The following is a 15,615-nucleotide window of genomic DNA, read 5'->3' on the forward strand; positions in this document are numbered from 1 at the left end:
ATAATGCTTTGATTCTTGGTTTGGAGGGTTGTCTTCAAAATCAATGGGAAGTGCTTGGGCAGGTGTGGGTGGTCAGTAAAGGTCCTGAGATGCCACTTGGTGACCATCCTGCAAAAAGGTGGTGCGAAGGATTGTTGTTCTAGTTGGCCCAATGAGAGGGACGGGCCTGGACATTGACATAAGAGATTTGCGTCTGTGGCCCATAAAGGCCACCCACTCCATGGCCAACTCCTCCAACTGCTCCATGATTGCCCCATTCCATTTCCTCTAACTATTTACACCAATCACATGTTGGTGACAGAGCATGATGACCGCTCGTTGGTGTGAACCGAGCGGCCATCCTCCAATTGTATTTCCTCCGCCACCACGGGTCAATCATCAACCCGGGGGCTCCCAGTTGATGATGGGCCCATTCCATTTCCTCTGAGTACTGCACCAATCAGATGTTGGTGAAATAAATTAGCGCGAGAGGACATGTTCTTGGTGATGTGCCACGTGAATGAACGCCCTGTGTGTGGGGATGACATCCTGAATTAGATCATCGTGAGACTGATGGAGTCAATGCCGTATTGGATATTAAGAAGTGCTTTGGCAACCGTCTTACCTGGCTATTTAGTGAGTGTTATTGTTGTTGTTGTTGTTGTTGGATGAGCTTCCGATCTCCCCGTTGCTTTCCGAATTTCTTCACTCTCTGTTTTTGCCCGCTTTTGCGTGATTTGGGCTTCGCTTTCCAAAGAGCGCCTCACGATGTCGTTGATCCTTACGGTAAAAGCAAAGTGTTATCCAATTCGGTGCGAATATATATTTGCGGTTTTGAGAGCCGCTTTGCCGTGCCTTTGATGCTTGGATCTGAAGCGAAGCGCGGGGCTTCGCCAAAGCCTGCGATTTGCGAATTGTAAAGGGTCGAAGAAATTACGATGGCGGACGGGAGTCCAACCAAACAGCAGTCCGGGTTCGTTCCAGGACCTGCTGCGTCTTGCTCTGTATGCTTAGAACCTGTCAACGATGCCGGAGACCGATCGATTGCGAAGCTTGCGTGTGGACACCGCTTCCATTTGGGTCAGTATGTCGTTCTCTGTGTTTCGGGCCAGTTTCAGACGTTTTACACCATGGATTTTCGACAAGATAGCCGTTAAACGAATTGAGATTTCCGTGTACTGTATTTGAAACGGTGCAGCGCATGGAATTTTTCCTTACGGCTTTACGTGGGTTGAAAATCGCTGCTTATTTGTTTTGTTCTTCACTATTAATCCTCATACATCCCCTCCGTCCGTGAAGACTCCGAAATTTTTGGGCCCGGCAGTTGGACCGGACCTAGCACTCTTGAGGTGCGGAATAGAGCAGATAGAGGTGGCTTTTACTACTGTACTGAGTCATGAAGTTGCCTTACTTTGCTTTTACACCATGGCTAGGGAACCTTGTCAATCAGGCTGCACCCTGCAAGATATAGTGTTATCAACTCCACAGTAACGGGCCACATCCGTCAAGAGGGCCTTTCGTAGATATAACCACTCGCAGCACCCACTTTAACAAACATTAGGATCCAGCTGTTGCCCTCGGAATCCAAGGATTGCTCGGTTCCTGCCAAGCACCATGCTCCCAAGGTTTGTTTCAACTCGTCAACACTGTGGCACAGTATCTACTACTGAGTACTCCACCTGAACCATGAAATCCTTGTGGTCGATCCACATAGATCCCCATGGCCAAGTGTTTCTCCGGAGTTCCCGGACCATAAGCTTCAGATGAGCTCACAAGTGAGTAACCCTCCAACAACAATATGCTCTCTAATTTATAGATGTCCCGTCTCCACCATAAGGGCTTCTGTAGGTCCACCTTGATTTGCTTTCAATTATATGCAAGTGAGCCGTGAAGAAGCCTCTGAAACACTCATTTGTGACAGCAAGTCATGATCCTCAAAGCAATCATCACTGCCTATTTGACAAAAGTCACAGAAAGTCCTCTGTAACAAGGCTTTTCTCTTTGCTCGCCAAGAAGTCTTTCACCCTCCATTTCCTTAGCACTTGAGAAACATAAGGCAGACACTTTGCCCAAAGCATGCTATTGAAGTCTGAATGTATGCACAAGGACTATACATACTGTTGAATCCAGCCATTTGACTGTTTGCTGTGAAAATGACTTAGGTACGTCTCCGAGGTATCCATCACATCATATGTAACCTTGTACAGCCATTGTATGTACATGGATGCTAATCCTCTGATTAGTGAACTTAATCCAAGGGGGTTAGGGGCCTTGGGTTTAAGGGTAGTAGGCTAACTTGGGCTAGAGGACTTAGAACACTAGCCAAGGGCCAGTTGGCTATGTTGTAACATACAACGGTAATTAGATCGTGTAATCACAGCAAGACCTTCTTTAAACCTTTAGCGAGGAACTAGCGTTATGCACCATAGAGAGAGAAAAGAGATAAGGGTAGAGAGAGAATGGAGTTGACAACCGATTGGGTCCGTGTACCCACTGAGGGCCCCCTCCCCCAATCAAGGGAGAATTTGCTTTATACTTGGAGAACTGAGAAATACAAATAACACTGTTTGCGAGAGCATGGAAACGCACTTCTGAAGAGTACACTGTTCACACGTATTGCAGACCCAAAGACCTGATAGGCAACGCTGACCAATACTGAGACCTTGATGCTGTCCACACTGACAATATAGGGCACTTCTCTAAGGCAAGGAAGGGGCTTGTGCTGTCCACCGGGATGCAGGGTTACTGCGTGAGTCAGAGAGTGAAAGCTAAGAGTATTAGATTCTAAAGAGAGCTGAGAGATGACTGAAATATAGGGCTGAGAGAAAGAAAACTGTAAGAAACTGCTGAAACAGTATCCTAAACTTACTCCTTTTGCTGGTGCGAATCCTCAACTGTGGTGCTGCATATACACCTTCCGAACAGGCTGAACTCAAGGCCAAAGGCTGAGGCTGATCAGGGCCAACTTCGGAGGGGTTCAGGGCTGCACACAAGAGGCTGGAGGGGAGCTGTTTGGAGTGCGGAAGGCTCGGGAGTTGGACGAGAAATGAGGGCCTGGAGGCCCCCTATTTATAGGGCTGAAGGGCTGAGCCAACTTGCCCCAAATAGCCGACTTTTTAGTCTGCTTTTTTGGGGCTGGTTGGCAGGTCACTTGGCCCCATAAAGGCAGCCCTAGGTCCCATAAAAGGTGGCCTAGGGAGGGGTGCAGGGTAGCCTATAAAGACAGCCCTTCCCCTGCCATTCCTGTTCACTTGTACCAGCCTTGAGGGGGCCCAAAAGGGCTCCTATCCTAACTCTAAACCTAAGACGGAAACACTACCCTACTGTTAGTGGGCAACGGTGAACAAGGACTGATCTCCCTAACTTGACCTAAGGCTGAGAGACTGACTTACATAGCTTGTGCTTGACCGTCTTTGGACAAAGGGGTCACAGCTTACGACAAAATCTCTTGTTAGGGAACTGTTAAGTACTTGTCGATGTAGCCAGTGTGTCACTTTGCACCCAAGTGCAGTGGTGCATGTGACATTATTTCCTTAACTTGGCGGTAGGTTCATTGCTTCCAAGTAGTTCGCCGAAATCTATGGGAACTCCTGGAAAAACTCTTTGTCCAACCACAGTGATTGATGTGTACCTCGATCACAGAACCTGGTGTAAAACTCTCGGATCTTGCGTCTTGACCTATGCTTGAATTTATGACTCTCTGGCTGCAAAACTTCGGCTTCATCAGGAACTTCAAGTTGTTGCTTGTCAGAAACCTCGGTAAGAGGAGGTCCGAAATACGGCTTGAACCAAGCTACATGGAACACATTGTCCATAGTCCAACTGTCCAGAAGGCGTAACTTCATTGAGACTTCATTGATCTTTTGAATGATAGGGAATGATCCGAAGCTCCTAAAAGACAGCTTAGGGCATCGCTTGCCCACCATCTTCAATCTTTGCCTGATAATTCGTAAATACGTTCATTAACCCTCTTTATACTGAAAATCTCCTCTAGATTTGTTAGTGTGGCATGTGTACGATGCTTGAGCTTTGGCGATTGGCAACCCTCCAATGGGATACCAATACTTTATGAACAAATGAGCTACATCTTCAGCATTGGCCGTCCATTTGCAAGGAATAAGCATACAATATTTACCAAAGCGACAAACAATATTGAGTGTTACGCGTACTTGCGGATGCTGGAAGTGGTCCCACGAAGTCCATACCTATGTTCTAGAAAGGACCGTCGGGGATTGGCAATGGCATTAGTAAGCTAGCCGCTTTCTTGTGGGAAGCCTTGGCCTTTTGGCATATCTGACAATTCTGATTATAGCCGTGTACACCCTTCCACATCTTTGGTCAATAGAAATAGCGCTCTAACTTCTCCAATTTACCATTGATATCTCTATGGCCACCAGTGAGGGCGCCATGGCCATCGTGGAGAAGCAACAGCCGTTTGTCGTTGAGTACACGTAATCGTTTCTCATAGAAAAGCCAATCGTCCTCTAATGAGTATGGCCTGGAGCAAGCATCGTGGCTAACTGGAATTGGGTGCCAAACTCTGTTGACTCCGAGTACTGTGCCTTCATACTATCAAGATCCTTTCCTTTGATTTCGAGCACAGTGGCCTTCTCAATGGTTTGGATTGAATTTTTTCAACTTAGGGTGTCGGCAACAGGGTTGTTATTACCGGGGACGTACTCAGTCATTCCCCCTAACTGTTGGAATATCTGGCTTCACCATTCCTGCTGATTACTCCATTGTGAACTAGGCATTGTTTGAAGCCACTTAAGGGCTTGGTGATTTGTCTTGACCGTGAAAGTCCGTACATAGAGGAAAGGCTTCCAATGTTTAATGCATGGATGACATCGAGTAGCTCTCTATCATAAACTAAATAGTTCGTTTCGGCATCATTAAGCTTTCTGTTGTAATATGCCACGGGCCTATCCTCTTGTTGTAAAATTGCCCCGATGGCGACATTTGCTAGCATCTGTGATTACCAGAAAATGAATCATTCCAAGAGGCGATCTTGATAAATGGTGATGTCGTGGCCAACCATTGTAAGTCATGGAAGGCTTGCAAAACTTTGCCTGTAACTTGAATTTTCTGTCTACGTGTCTTGACCCCCTTTAATAAATTTGTAAGAGGGGGGCTTGAACCGCAGTGATTGGGCACTGGACATAAACAAGAGCACACATGGCACTCTTGCGGGCGGCGGGACCTGCTTGGATATGAAATATTAACCGAATCCCTTGTATGCTCCTATCATTGCGTATCACGGCGAGCTCAAGTAAACCTTGCACACTAGTGAAGGTGTCCTGTCGCCAATCCAGCATCGGTACATGCTCACGGAACCACTGAATCCCAAGGATCATGTCACATCCCATCAAAGGTGTTAGAATGAAATCCCACGTAAAAATGGCCTTCTGAATTAAAAACATAAAGTGGATGGCCTTATGCGTGATGTGTGTGCGCAAGTTGGGTGTGAACCCATCCACTGCAAGCTCGTAAGGCATCAAAGTGCATCCCATTGTCTTGGCAAGGTGAGGGGAGATTGCATCTTCTGAACTCCCCATATCGAATACGACATTGAACTGATGCCCATTACTTGTGCCATACGCTCGAATAAGCACCTTCTTTTGGTCTGAGAGGTCGCCCTCCTTCTTACCTTGAAGGACCACCGTGGGAATGGCGTTCAAAGTAGGGAAGACGACATTCGTAGCTGAGGATGGTGGCAGGGCTGGAAGAGCCAATACATTGGCGACAGGCAAAGTAGGCACTTCGCAGTCTTTGCGGCAAGCCACTTCGGACAATCCTTCTTGCCGTGCTCAGCGATGTGGTGGCAATTAAAGCAACAATGTTCTTGGTGGTACCGCTTTTGCTCGTCGGGCTGTAGATAGCCTCCTGTAACGCTTGCTTTAGCCTTCTCATCCGGCATCATCTGTGGCTTGGACTCCTTTTGACCAGTAGCCTGGCCGTTTGTCTTTTGGTTGTGACAAAGGGCAGTATATCTTACTCTATTTTCTCACAACACCAAAATACAACCACCATGTTCCATTGCCATTGCCCAAACACAATCCTTAGAGCATACAATACCACAGCATAGTATCACTAAACCATACAAAACAAGGGAGGCTAGAATGCCCCTACTCATAGTATACATAATGACACCTGTTGGCCCCAACACTCGGCACCCCTTGCGGTATTTATTTATTCACTGGTTAGTTCAATTACAAGGGACTCCCTTCTTGAACTCACCCGCAGGTGCAACCCAGTACAATGCCAACCCATGGCTGTGCAAGTGACTTGGTAGCTCAGGAGATTATGTTGAAGCTCCTTGTGGATGGTTCCGATGGCTTAGGATGCTGGAGCTATGGGCATAGCCTTGTGGGAGTTTGATCTCTAGCCTGCATGCTCAAGGGTGGCTAGGAGGTGAATCGCTTGTTGACCTTTATTTTGGTTTGTAGATTGTGTTCGGACTGTGCTTAGGGTTAAAAGAGCAGCCCTCAACACTGTTGGAATGTGTGCTATTAATAGTGCATGAAAGGTGCTAGTGTTCACAAGTGTTCAAAAGGAAGAGGGCTAACTGAACCTCATCCTAGGATGGACATGTGGCAAATGTCCACAATCCATTTCCACAACATGGTATCAGAGGCAATGGCTCTGGTTGTCCGCGAGAAGGTGCGCAGATGACAGCTTCTCTCCACGTAACAGCAAAGCAGAAGTGGGCGGTTAATACACAGCACTAGACAGGGCGGCACTCTTGATCAACACGGACTAGACAGGTACACAGCCGAGACTGATGAACAGCTAATAAGGTTGGCCACAGGAACGAGTCCAGTGAAACTGGCTGCAGACCCAGCAGAGTAGCCTCGCAGTGAAGGCTGCCATGAATGAGACCAGATATGCGCAGGCAGCAGATGTCAGAGCAATAATGAAGCTCACTGCAAAAATCAGACCACACACACGCCGACAACACCGTGGACAGCAAGCAATAGTGACACAGAGCTGATGCGGGAGAACTGACACAATAATGATGTGGACTGGCAGACTTAGAGCAGACCTGACAGATGAGAGTGCAACTGACACGAGCAGCTGCAAAGCGAATGGCACAAAGCATAGCAGACTGCAGCAGCTGCAACAGACAGACAGGAAGACCTGACGTGGGACTGACACAAGCAGCTGCAAAACCAGAGAGCAGATTTGCAGCAGACCAGACTGATAGCATAGACTGCACAGGACTGATGGGGGCATGATGACTAATGCCACACAAGCAAGACTGCAGCAAGGACTGACAAGACAGCCAACCAAGCAGAGTGGAAAAGGCGCATGCGGACCAAGGTGGGATTGATGACCTAAGTGAAGTGTGGAACAGCGAGCAGACAGATCTGTGTAGACTAGAAGAGCATTGCTGATGCACAACAATGGGAACGTGGCAATATGAACTGGATTGACAAGTTAAAAAAAGGAAGAAAAAATGTGGCCCTTGAAGGCCTCTTCCTAAGGATAATAATTCCTCCGAGAGAAGCTAATGCCCATGCAAGAGCAAGTGCCCAACTAATACACATGCAAAGTCAACATGTAACCAAAGAAAGATCCACACAACAAGAAGCCGCACACCTCAGAAAAATGGGCCATGTGCAAGGCATGATCCGCAGCCTGAAGCTGATGACGAATTGGAGCCCACTGGTCGCAAAGGCAGCACGTGAGGACAAAGTCAATGGCAAGTTAGAACCCGACTCATGATTGAGGGGGGCTGTTCCAATGTGCGCAATCAGGAGTGCATGAAAGGTGCAAGTGCTAGAAGGGAAGAGGGCTAAATTGAACCTTATTCTAGGATGCACATGTGGCAAATGTCCACAATGGTTTAATCCCACATACAAAGTGTTGGCCTAATGTTGAATGCATTTAATGCCTCGAGGATGGAGACCTCGATACCCCAGATCCACTTTTATGGGATGAGGCTCCAAGGAGTGGGTAGGTGGTTGGGGTACCCTCAATACACGGCTTCTGATGACACGTCGAATTTCACAACAAACAGATTTAAGCAATTTAGATGTCACGGGAGATTTGGCATAGTGAAGTCTATGTCTCTATGTCAATTCAAGCAACTGTAGCCATGACCCACAGCAAGATGCCTTGCTACAGTAGTACCAGGAGATTTCCCTCACGTCGAGTTTCCTCCATCCTTACCACTAAGCTGGCTGGAGGATCATCGCATTGAGCTCATCCCTAGCGCATCGCCACTTAGCAAGCATTCCTACTGTCTCAGTAAGACGTTGGAGGAGGATCTTGAGAAGTGACTAGAGGACTTGTTGCTGAGTGGCTGGATCATACCAAGCAACTCTCCGTGTGCAGCTCCAAGCCTGTTTGTAAAGAAGAAGAGGCAGCACTACTAGATGACGTGTGGATTACCGCGCACTTAAGAAGGGACAGTGAAGAGTCGGTTTCCCATGCCTCGGATTGACTACATTTGGACTTTTGGAGTGCTGGAATGGGGCCAAGATGTTCTCTAAAATTGATCTGAAGAGTGGCTAACACCAGATCCGGATTAGTGAGCGAAATATTCCAAAATCCGTCTTTCCGCACAGTAAGGGCCAGTACGAGTTGAGTTCAGTGCTATGCCCTTTGGCTTCATTGGGGTGCCAATGACCTTCAATTGCATGACCCTGTGAATCTTCAGACCTTTCATTGGTAACGCGGTATTTCTCTTCTTAGATGATATTCTATTTCTTCAAAGGATCCAGCAAAGCATGCACTTCATGTCTGCTGCCAGGTTCTTGAGCTTTTGAGGGACAATCAGCTGTACGTCAACACCAAAAGGAGCAGCTTCCTTGTGGAAGAGGTGCACTATTTGGGGTACATGCATTGAAATGGTTCCAGACGCCAGCCACCCAATGGTCCGACCTCTAGGTTTGATGGAGCCAAACTTTGCAGCACTATGGGGGAATGATTGAGTATAGGCCTACGCTGTTACTAAGCAATATTTTGCATACTGTCCAAGGTGCCTCTGCCCAAGCTCCATGAAAGCAAGGAGGAATGCAGACAAGTAAAAAGTTGGCTCAACGTTAGTGTACTAGGCTTGCAGGGTTGACTTTGCTATAGCTCCAGGCAAATGAATTTGATAACATAACAAAGTTGAAGCCGTACTGCTAAGGAGATCTTGGTGACACAAAAGTACATTCTGTTTTAGTAGCTGTGAAGTGTTTTGTATTGACTCCAATCATCTAGGAAGTATGCCATGATGATACTAGAATTATTCAAGACTTGAATGGATAAAGATAGTGTCATAAGCAAACTAATCCAGCTGATGAATGCTTTTGCTAAACTACAGTAGTCCCTCAAATTTTTACAGGCTTTATGAAATGGACAAGCTTGTGTTTGCAGGTGCAATTTAGTAGTAATGAAAAGGCAGATATTGCTTGGTATTTGTACCAAGAATAGGAAAGTTAAAAAGTTGTAGTAAACGGTCTCTCAAAACTGTTCCATTTGTTTGAATAAAATGATGAACTAAAATGAGCAAAAGAACTGCAAGATTTATTGAAGGTTGACTCATTTATATCGGCATATTTCGCTCTGGCAGACTGTATTGGTTCTGCATTCAATGCAAAGGGCACGATGCAGTGTCCAAATTGCAGATGTGTTGAAAATGGTCAATGGCTTTTTGCAAATGGTTGTTGCCAGCGTGAAGAGTCTATGGTGGAGGATATATTAAATGGGAATGAGTATGATGTGTATTCTGGAGCGTCAGAGCTTTTCTCCCCCCATGATTTGATGGTAAGGCCTTGTAAGTGTTATATTCACCTTGTTTTTGTTGGATTTTTTAATATTTGAAGTTGGGCCTGAATTATGTGCAGTTGGCAATGTTTATATGTTTTCTTAAAGGGTCTAATTTCCTTATTTGTTACAGGTTTTTTTGTTTTAACTCGTCAGTTTTAATACTAGATAGGATGCTGTATTTGTCCTTGTAGCTTAAGGTTTCTGAGCAGTAGCTACTAGCATCTTTTGTTCTGTCTTGGGCATAATTTCGAGTCCATTTTTGAGAGTGCTTATAAATGTCCTCCTGTATTATATTGGGTCTAACGATGTTCTTGTGCAACTGGATTGGCTTCTGATTGGCAGCATATTGGTCATTGGTGTCCCTACCAAGGCTCGTACACACAAGTTTCACTTTCAATTGGGTAACTCCTATATTCCACATAGTATCTAGCCTTTGATTTGATCACTGGGTTTGGAGTTATTTCTAATTTGTTGTTGTTTAAAACCGATTCTGATTTTTGTGGTTGACAGGGATACAGATCATCCTGCAGCTGCTTGTGAGCATTTTTACCCATTATTTCTTTTTCGAATGTGGTTCTTAATATGTTGCTTTAAATGTTAAAAAAAAAGAAAAGTGTGCATGAGGTTTTGTACTGCTCTCAAATATGCAGATGCAGATCTGTTTGTGAATGTGCTTTTTGGTGAGCACGTGGGTAGTGATTCATCTCAGACTTGTCCATTTATTCAAGCTCAAGCTCAAGTTCAAGCTCAAGCTCTAAGGTTTTCTAGACCTGTAGAGGAAAATGTGGCAGTGCGAGATCTGTCCCTGAGCCCACCCCGTGGAAATGCTGCTGTGGCAGATTATGGTGTTGGACAAGGCCTTTATCCTGTACAAGGGCGTTGGGCTCAAAGGGTCTCAATGCCATTGGCTGCGCTGAATGGCACGGGGGCTCTTGAAAATGGGACTTTGGGAGGTATTACTCCTCATAATAGACAAAGATGGCCCCAATCAGATACTCATCGTCCACGAGCAGCAGGGAACTCCTTCCCACATTTCAGAGACAATGGGTATGCATCGTCTGATTTGTGTTAATTGATTACTCTGTCCCACAAAAGATAGAAAATTTTGTGATGAGGTATTTGGAATTAGATGTAGTTACTGACATTTCCAATTGCAGCAGTGGCTACCAAACCAGTGATGCAGTCGCAAATGCTACACCTCCTGCTCAGAACCACAGTTTTCTTGCACCCCTTAATTCGGCTTTGAACGTTCCTCATAGTAGGAGAAGCACGGTTCCAGTGCCAACAAGAGTGCCAGATGGAAGGCTCTACCCGGTGGAGGGCCAGATGCTGCTGGGACCACCTGGTTGGGATTTTGTTGGTATGCCTTCTATACACGACGCTGCAATTATGGGGAGGGAATCAGGTCACAGGGATGGTGCAGCTTTTACACAGTGGAGACAGGAGGGATCATCTACCTTTCTTCAGTATCCCCGAGAGCCTGAATTGCAGCGATGGTCTCCACCACCATTGTCTGGTTTGTATGGCTTGCATGGCATATATGGCTCAGATTTATCTAGTCAATCGGGCTTCAGTGCTCCTGAAGCACATTTTGCAAATCAATTCCCAGGGCCTATTTTTCAACAATTTCCATCCCCCTTCATGGCTGAGGCCCAAGTTAATCATGGATCTTTCCAGCCTCCTCCCATGGATCCCTCAAGATAGCTGGGCCCAGACTTCAGACTTGAGAAATCGATCGGAATTCTAGATGTATCTTTGGAGGAGTTTGCAATCTGTCTTTTGAAGCTCAAAACATTAGGTTATGCCGAACGGAGACCAGATTCCTATTGAATTGCCAAGAAGGTCTTTTCGGCTTTTCGTAAGTTATGGAAGAGGTAAAATGACAATTTTGCTTGCTTAGAAGGTCCAAGCTAACTCCAACATTTTTAAATTTATAACAAGCTAACATTTTTTTATTTATAGTATTGGAGGATGATTTTTTGGTAACTACAAATTCATATTTACAGGATTTCCCAAATTTTCTGGAGGTCACAATGGCTGTTTCACTATCTTGCCTGTTTTGTGATTGCCTCTGATATCCTTGGGTTCATCTTATATGATGGAATGACTAGTAAACCTGGTCAGCTTGAAGGAGCGCTCAGCGTAGCCAATTTTCTTCATGCTTTAAGTATTGTTTCTCTCATTTTTTGTACAAAAGTCCACCACCAGAGTGTTCACCCAAATGAAATCCACTAATCTATTCATTCATGTGGAAAGATTCTGCATTTGAAATCTATGGAAAGATTCTTCTGCATGAATGAACCTTGATGGATTTGCACCTTGGCAAGAAGAAAATTTTGAACAGGACAACTCAAATACGTTTTTGCAATACAGATTACAAATTAAGCATTGCATCCACTGTATTACAAGACTTAATAGAACTGGTAGTCGCCAGTAGGAATCCCATATATGACTGCAAGGGTTGTCAGACCAAGGACTATAGCAGTAAAGAAGTAGAGCTTCACTTCTTGCATTGGACTCTTTGAAAGTGCCTGTTGAGTTTAAGATCCTGTCATGATAGCCAGAAACACTCTTTGAAGGGTAAAAAGGTATGTTAACTGTTCTGTATTTTTTAATTTCGTTCATTGCACTATGATATCGCTGTCTTCTTATTCTCTTCTCTCTCTTTTTGAATATTGTCTAGAATCATGGCCTGAATATATTGGACTTTGAAGGGTTATTAGTATATGGTTTAGTATATGGTTGTCTTCATAAAAAAGATGTAGAAAGAGTCGCAATGGTTAGCTTTATTTTTGTGCCCCTATTGTTATACATCAATTCGTTTAGTAATAAACCTAATGTATATTGCATGTTGGTAGGGGTAGCCCATGTCAGCCCACATTGAGCTGTCTCAAATAGTGTTGTGCAATTGGCTTGCATGAGCCTTCAAATATGGGCTCATCAAGGGAGGCAAAGTGGGGTGCTCCCTCTTGTCATCTTTTTATTTCTAGGTAAAGTTTCTCCATTTTAATTCTTGCTTTCTTTCTTGTATGGGGTTAAAAGTAGATCGAAAGAATATAAAAAAAGTGTCTTGCTCATTGTCAAATCATTTGTGATAGGTGTTACCCCTTGTGTCTTGTGGATTTGCTGTTTAGTATGTGTGTTGTTGCTCTAGGCACCATTTTTTGTGGTGTCAATGGTATCCCACAAATGGTGAAGGCATCGGCCTTGTGTTTGGGTGCTTACAAAAATCAAACGCAACCTTTTGAACCCACACCTTGACTTTTTTGTTGAGGTGAATGTGATTGCACTGTTTGGGGACACCACTTTAATTGGAATTCGAGAACCTCACCATATTAGCCAAAGTCAACCTATTAGGCTTGGAGATTGTTGCCTACCCAAAGCCCATTCCAAAGAATGTGTACAACCTTTATTGTAGTTTTGTGATTTTATTTGATATTGACCAATTTTTGTGTGAAAAGAAGCTAAGCTTCTCTCATGTGTTTATTCTATGATGTACATTTGGTGCATGTAGTAGTTTTCAGTACTAATATGAAATTTCCATGGTAGGATGAAGGAAGTTCAATTTGGTGCAAAAGGAAAATGTGATTGAGGTGCATTTTATGTTTGAAAACACCATTTCCCATGGTGGTGTGATTTGAGGCCTTTGAGCACCCTTAGAGGTGCCGTGTGCATAAAATGTTACCTCGATCACATTTTCTTTTCGCATTGAAGTGAAATTCCTTGAAATTTGCAAGAAACAATGTCAATAAATCAAAACTTACCTAGAGTTGTGTTGCAGGGTTTCCATTCTATGAACGTTAAGTTTTCATTAGTGAATCATACACTAACAAAATAAAATAATTGCAATTTGAATTTAAGTACAAATGACAAGAATATAATCACAATGTAAAAAGAAAGAGAAAGATGTTTTTATAACTTAAGAATTTATTACAAGAGGCTTGTCATAGCACGTCTCTTTCTAACCCTTGCATCACCACATTGAAATCTAGCATCACGCGCTGCCACTACAAGGCCCACATACCATTGTCATCTTGAAATGCTATGCATCCCTACCCACACGAAGCTTGCTATTGGCATTGCCTTAAAATTCATCGCACACCTTTTGTCTTTGCCACCATTTCTCGCAAAATCTTCACACGTTCTTTCAAACTTTGACGTCGAGCATGGGTACCTCTTCATCCCAGATCATCATGTCTGCCACTTGATCCTTTATGTGAGGGGTGTTGCAGGTCATTGGTCCATGACTAACATGCATTATTTTTTCAAGTTAGCTTTGTTAAGAAGATAATTGACAGGATTTTAAACTTTTATGCAAAAAATTTAAAGTTTTGACAAGATTTACATTTTTTCCTTTAAAATTCCATAGAATACACATAAAAAAGTACTACATTCTACTAATATTGTGAAACTAAAAAATGATCTTGAAAACTTTCGCTAAGATTTGATATTAATATATAAGCATAGCTTCGATCAAAACATCCCTGATGACTAGACTCTAGAACTTTGTGTGGCAGGGATCATTGGTTGATATATTGAAATCATCGCATTCAACTTGGAACTTAATATTCTAATCCTTAATGAGTAGTCATATGTGAGTGTAATGAAGCACAATGCCTTGCTGATAGACTATTAAGGATTAAAATATGAAGCAATGCTAATCCTTAATGAGTAGTCACTAGTGAGTGTAATGAAGTACAATGCCTTACTGATAGACTATTACGAAGTATGAAAGTCATGAGTGGTCCTCATCATAGGCATAGTGTCTAAAAAGCCTTTGTTGATTGCCTTCGTGAGAAGTTTAAGATTTGTTGGACTAGCCACCATGGGCTAAATCTCTTTTCTTGTTCATGCATTCCACCTCCCGATGGCTTGGAATTCCACAATAGTTGCAACTTCATGCTCCACACTAGTTGCAATTTTGTTCTCTTTCAAGAGTACGTGTTTGAGTGCATTTGACCCAAGGATTCCATGTCCCCTTTTGAGTAGGGCGACCATTCTTCTAATGCAGTTATGATGAAGATTAAGATTGTTTGCCTTGGTTGTGTCTTTTCCCGATCGTTTGGGAGACCTTCTTGCCTTTTTGTCTAGACAACCCTCTTCCTCCTCTGGCATTAAAAGCATTATCATGATCCTTAGAATTAGTGTTGATGACATGTCTCAATTTCTCCTACATGAGAATATTTAAGATGATTTGGAAGGAGGGAGATGCATCTCATATGACGACCATAATCAAGTAATATTCATAATCCTTCCCTAGCCCAGAAAATTCACTCTAAATCTGACTTCTTGACCGATTGAAGTGAGTTGTTCACAAAGTCCTTCAATCTAACCAAGTACCCTAGACAAACTTAGTTGGAAGCTTGAGATTGTTGTTCAATTTATTCTCCAATAAGAGGACTCTAGATATGTTGCTCACATTGAGCCATCTCTTAAGGGCATTCCATGCAACCAGAGCTGATGTCTGACCTTGAAGGATAGGGATCATGACACCTTTCCAGTTGGACTTTATGACATTTAGTGCAAGTTGAGACCTTCTATGCCAATCGAATTGTTGCTTCATGTCTCTTCAAGTTCATCCAAGGTGGGAGGCATTCTCAAAGTCATAGTGAGATCATTTCTCTTCTTTGCTTCATTAGTGACATCCATCAACCACTTAAAATGGACTATGTTAACCATTTTGAGCTTCCACTTTCCATAATTGTTATCATTGACCTTGCTATTGTCGTCTACAAAAATGACATTATCATGATCTCTATCCATAATAAGAAAGCTATGTGCACAAAATCAAAGCTTGTATATAATATATAACAACAAATTGCTAGTGATAGCTAGAGGATTTACAAGGCTTGATATGAAAATTGTGTAGGAACCAAT

General features: G+C 43.7%; 1 protein-coding gene across 3 annotated transcripts; it reads left to right on the plus strand.

Moving 5' to 3' along the window:
- The first annotated feature begins 583 nt into the window (after positions 1–583).
- LOC147889480 (uncharacterized) lies at positions 584–11,737 on the plus strand. 3 transcript variants are annotated; one of them, XM_087392076.1, is made up of 7 exons: positions 586–765; positions 879–1,059; positions 9,542–9,735; positions 10,081–10,139; positions 10,249–10,274; positions 10,389–10,785; positions 10,896–11,736. In XM_087392076.1, exons 2-7 carry the CDS (start codon positions 918–920, stop codon positions 11,440–11,442), a joined length of 1,365 nt encoding a protein of 454 aa, XP_087248202.1. In that variant the 5' UTR covers positions 586–765; positions 879–917; the 3' UTR covers positions 11,443–11,736. The 3 variants fall into 3 exon arrangements, with proteins under 3 accessions (XP_087248203.1, XP_087248202.1, XP_087248204.1); XM_087392077.1 differs by having other exon boundaries at positions 584–1,059; positions 10,899–11,737; XM_087392078.1 differs by having other exon boundaries at positions 586–1,059; positions 10,578–10,785; positions 10,896–11,737.
- Positions 11,738–15,615: the final 3,878 nt, after the last annotated feature.

Source organism: Dipteris shenzhenensis, chromosome 20, assembly GCF_047967505.1.
Source record: "Dipteris shenzhenensis isolate YYH24624 ecotype China chromosome 20, Dip_SZ_1.0, whole genome shotgun sequence".
NCBI classification, from domain to species: Eukaryota; Viridiplantae; Streptophyta; class Polypodiopsida; order Gleicheniales; family Dipteridaceae; genus Dipteris; species Dipteris shenzhenensis.